This window comes from Teleopsis dalmanni, unplaced genomic scaffold (genome assembly GCF_002237135.1).
Source record: "Teleopsis dalmanni isolate 2A unplaced genomic scaffold, ASM223713v2 unscaffolded_contig_3257, whole genome shotgun sequence".
NCBI classification, from domain to species: domain Eukaryota; kingdom Metazoa; phylum Arthropoda; class Insecta; order Diptera; family Diopsidae; genus Teleopsis; species Teleopsis dalmanni.
The window spans coordinates 2,327-5,315 of NW_024034639.1; the positions used below are offsets into that span (position 1 = coordinate 2,327).

At 25.5% G+C, this 2,989-nt stretch overlaps 1 protein-coding gene across 1 annotated transcript; it reads left to right on the top strand.

The window, feature by feature from the left end:
* The first annotated feature begins 2,690 nt into the window (after positions 1-2,690).
* LOC119665024 lies at positions 2,691-2,980 on the top strand. Its single transcript, XM_038074355.1, has one exon. The coding sequence runs from the start codon at positions 2,715-2,717 to the stop codon at positions 2,946-2,948; it is 234 nt and encodes a 77-aa protein (XP_037930283.1). The 5' UTR covers positions 2,691-2,714; the 3' UTR covers positions 2,949-2,980.
* Positions 2,981-2,989: the final 9 nt, after the last annotated feature.

Below are 2,989 nucleotides of genomic sequence, written 5' to 3' on the forward strand. Positions count from 1 at the left end.
TTTAGAGATTTTACACTGCGACACGACGTTGTAAAACAGGTATTTAGAATTGTGTCAAGTTGGTCATGGCAGGGACAAGGAGTGGGGTAAGGCAAGAAGGTCCACTGGTCAAATGGTTCAATTGCTTATGCTGTTCATGGCGTTGCACAATTACTCGTATTGTGCCAGTAGGTAGGCGACCTCTATTTTGGGTAAAAATTTTAAGTGTCTACTTTCTGTTGATTGCTAAACATTTGCTTAGTGACCCTTTCAGTTGTCGGTGTTCTACTTGACTATTTTATTTACTATACAGATACTTGCATGTCAAGATAGAATATGTATTTTATGTACATTTAATCGAACGACACAGGCAAGTTAACAGCTTGAAAGCAAAGTCTAAGCTTCCACATTTCATAATTTTTATTTCAGTTTCAATGAACTTGTGTGCGGCGACGCCTGGCTTGGTTTAATACTAAATTTGCTTGAATTTGTAGTGTGAAAAAATACACAACTCTTTTGTTGTGGGGGCAAAGCGGTATATAACAACATAATTTCAATACCGGAAAACTGCGGAGTTGCAACAACGTATTTTCCGCCGCAATGAGTTGCAGCAATGAAATTAAAATTAAACAAAAATTGTGGCAACTCCATTTCTTGCTTCATTTCATTTTTAATAAAATTTTTACAAAATGCAACGAGATTGCGCATGTGCATGGTTAGCGTTTGCTTTTCTTTTTCCCCATTTTACTATAATTCTTTATTTATTTATTTATTTTTTTATTTTCTATTATACTTTAATATACACAAATATATAACATTTTATTTTCTTGTTTGCTGTTTTGTTGGAAAATGTACTTTCACTTTCCATCTGAACAATCAACTCAATTTGCCTGGATGTTTGCAGTCGTGCCAGTATTCTTTTGTGCAAATTTTGCAACAATTAATTAAGTTTATGTTATGTCGTTTAACAGACTTAATTATGACTTAATTTTATTTATTTCTTGATTTTTTTTAATTAAATTTAATTCAAGTTATTTTATTAAACATATTTAACTATTTCCTTAACTTTCATATTAATTAAAATAATGCTATCTAAATAGTATAAATTATACGTTGTAAAAGTACTGTGGTCTTTTCAGATGTTAATTAGTCAGTAAAATTAATGTATTATATATATATTATATATATTATATTATGTATTATATATGTACGTATATATAAAATTAAAATATGAAGTGTATATGTGATATACACTAAAATTAAAATTTTGATGATTGTCAAAATATATTACTCTTTAATAAATTGTAACTAACAAATAAAAAACAAATACCGAAAATAACTTTTATTTCAAAGAAAAAATTTTGAGAAAAAAATCGGGAACAAAAAGTTGTCTAAACTCATATTTAAGTAGGAAGTCATCATTCTAATAACTTTCATTCTTAATATTATGCATGCTTCTTATATATATGCCTTTTAAAATAAAACTCATAAAATAATAATTAAATTTGCTGCATATTATATTCATCAAAAATAATTATTTTATGTGACTTTTATTTTTTCCAAGCAGAAATAACTCTTACACCCTGTTTTTTATTTTAAAACGCACAAATAACTGTTATTTTTGTCTTATAAACATAAAAATCAAGAATAACTCTTATTTTTAAAAATAAAATCTAACCAAAGAGTATATAAACATCTTTATATACTCTTTGATATAACTCATACTTGCCAAATTTCATACAAAATTTGTATGAAATTTTTTTTTGTAATTTCATACAAAATGTATTTTTATTAAAAATACTTTGTATTGTATATGAATTTATATATATATGTATATTATTAAACAAAACTTAATGTAAAACTTGGATATAAAAAAAAGCTATATATATCGGACTATTCAATTAAAAGATATTAATTTAATTATCAAGTCTAAGCTTGTACCAGTCATTATTTTTCACAGTGGAATATTTTAGTAAGAGTGTAAAAATTGCTTAATTATCACTTATTAAATCATATAATTTTAATAATAACATTTTTAAAAATTTGAAAGTTGTACTGTTCTATTTTTAAATAATGATTTATTTATTTATCTTGTACTACAGTATACATTTTTGTTTTAAGATAGAAATAAGTAATAAGTTGACAACATTACTAAACAAAAACAGAAAGATATAACTTAATAATTTAAAATTTAAAGATAAAGTTTTTTTAAATAAAATTTAAAAATAATAAATATAATATATGATGTCATTTATTTATTGAATACTCTATTTCTTCACATAAAAAAAAGGAAGTTTATGCAACAAATTAGCCAAAATTTAGCCTATGTAGTGAAAGTATAAAAAGTAGACCTGCAAATAATATTCGTAATATGCGAACATTCCAGCATTTTGAGTTTTGAATAATTTGTGCAACATTTTAGAACATTTTTGAACATCATTTAGTGACAAAGCAGTTACTGTTATACAAAATTATACAATATGTTATGCAAATAGAGATCGAAAACAAATTTAAACATTTCGAATTCGAAAATTTTATGTTCGAATTCATATGCATTTGAACAGCTTGAACATTACATATAACTTATATAAAACTATATAAATATGTGCACATCTATATGAATGTGTATAATTATAATAAATATATTTATAAAAGTCTAATTATATATGTCTATAAATATCATTTAATTATTTTTCCATTTGTATTTTCTTTTTAGAAGCAATAATTTGTTAAATATGGATTCCTACTTAATGGAAATTAAACAACTGCGTATCCCTCGCCCGAAATATGAACCCAACAGTAGTCCACCAAATAGTTGGCATCGTTTTTCACGTCCATTCACACCTCCACGTGATTATAATGATTATAATTTACCTACAAATGAAATGGGGATAGCTGCCGCACTACAAAGGAAGTTTTCATCCGGTAGCAGTGAAGATTTTCGATCGTCCTTACATAATAAAATGTAATACGATAAGACGCGATTTCTAAGGGTTAACTAACTAAATTC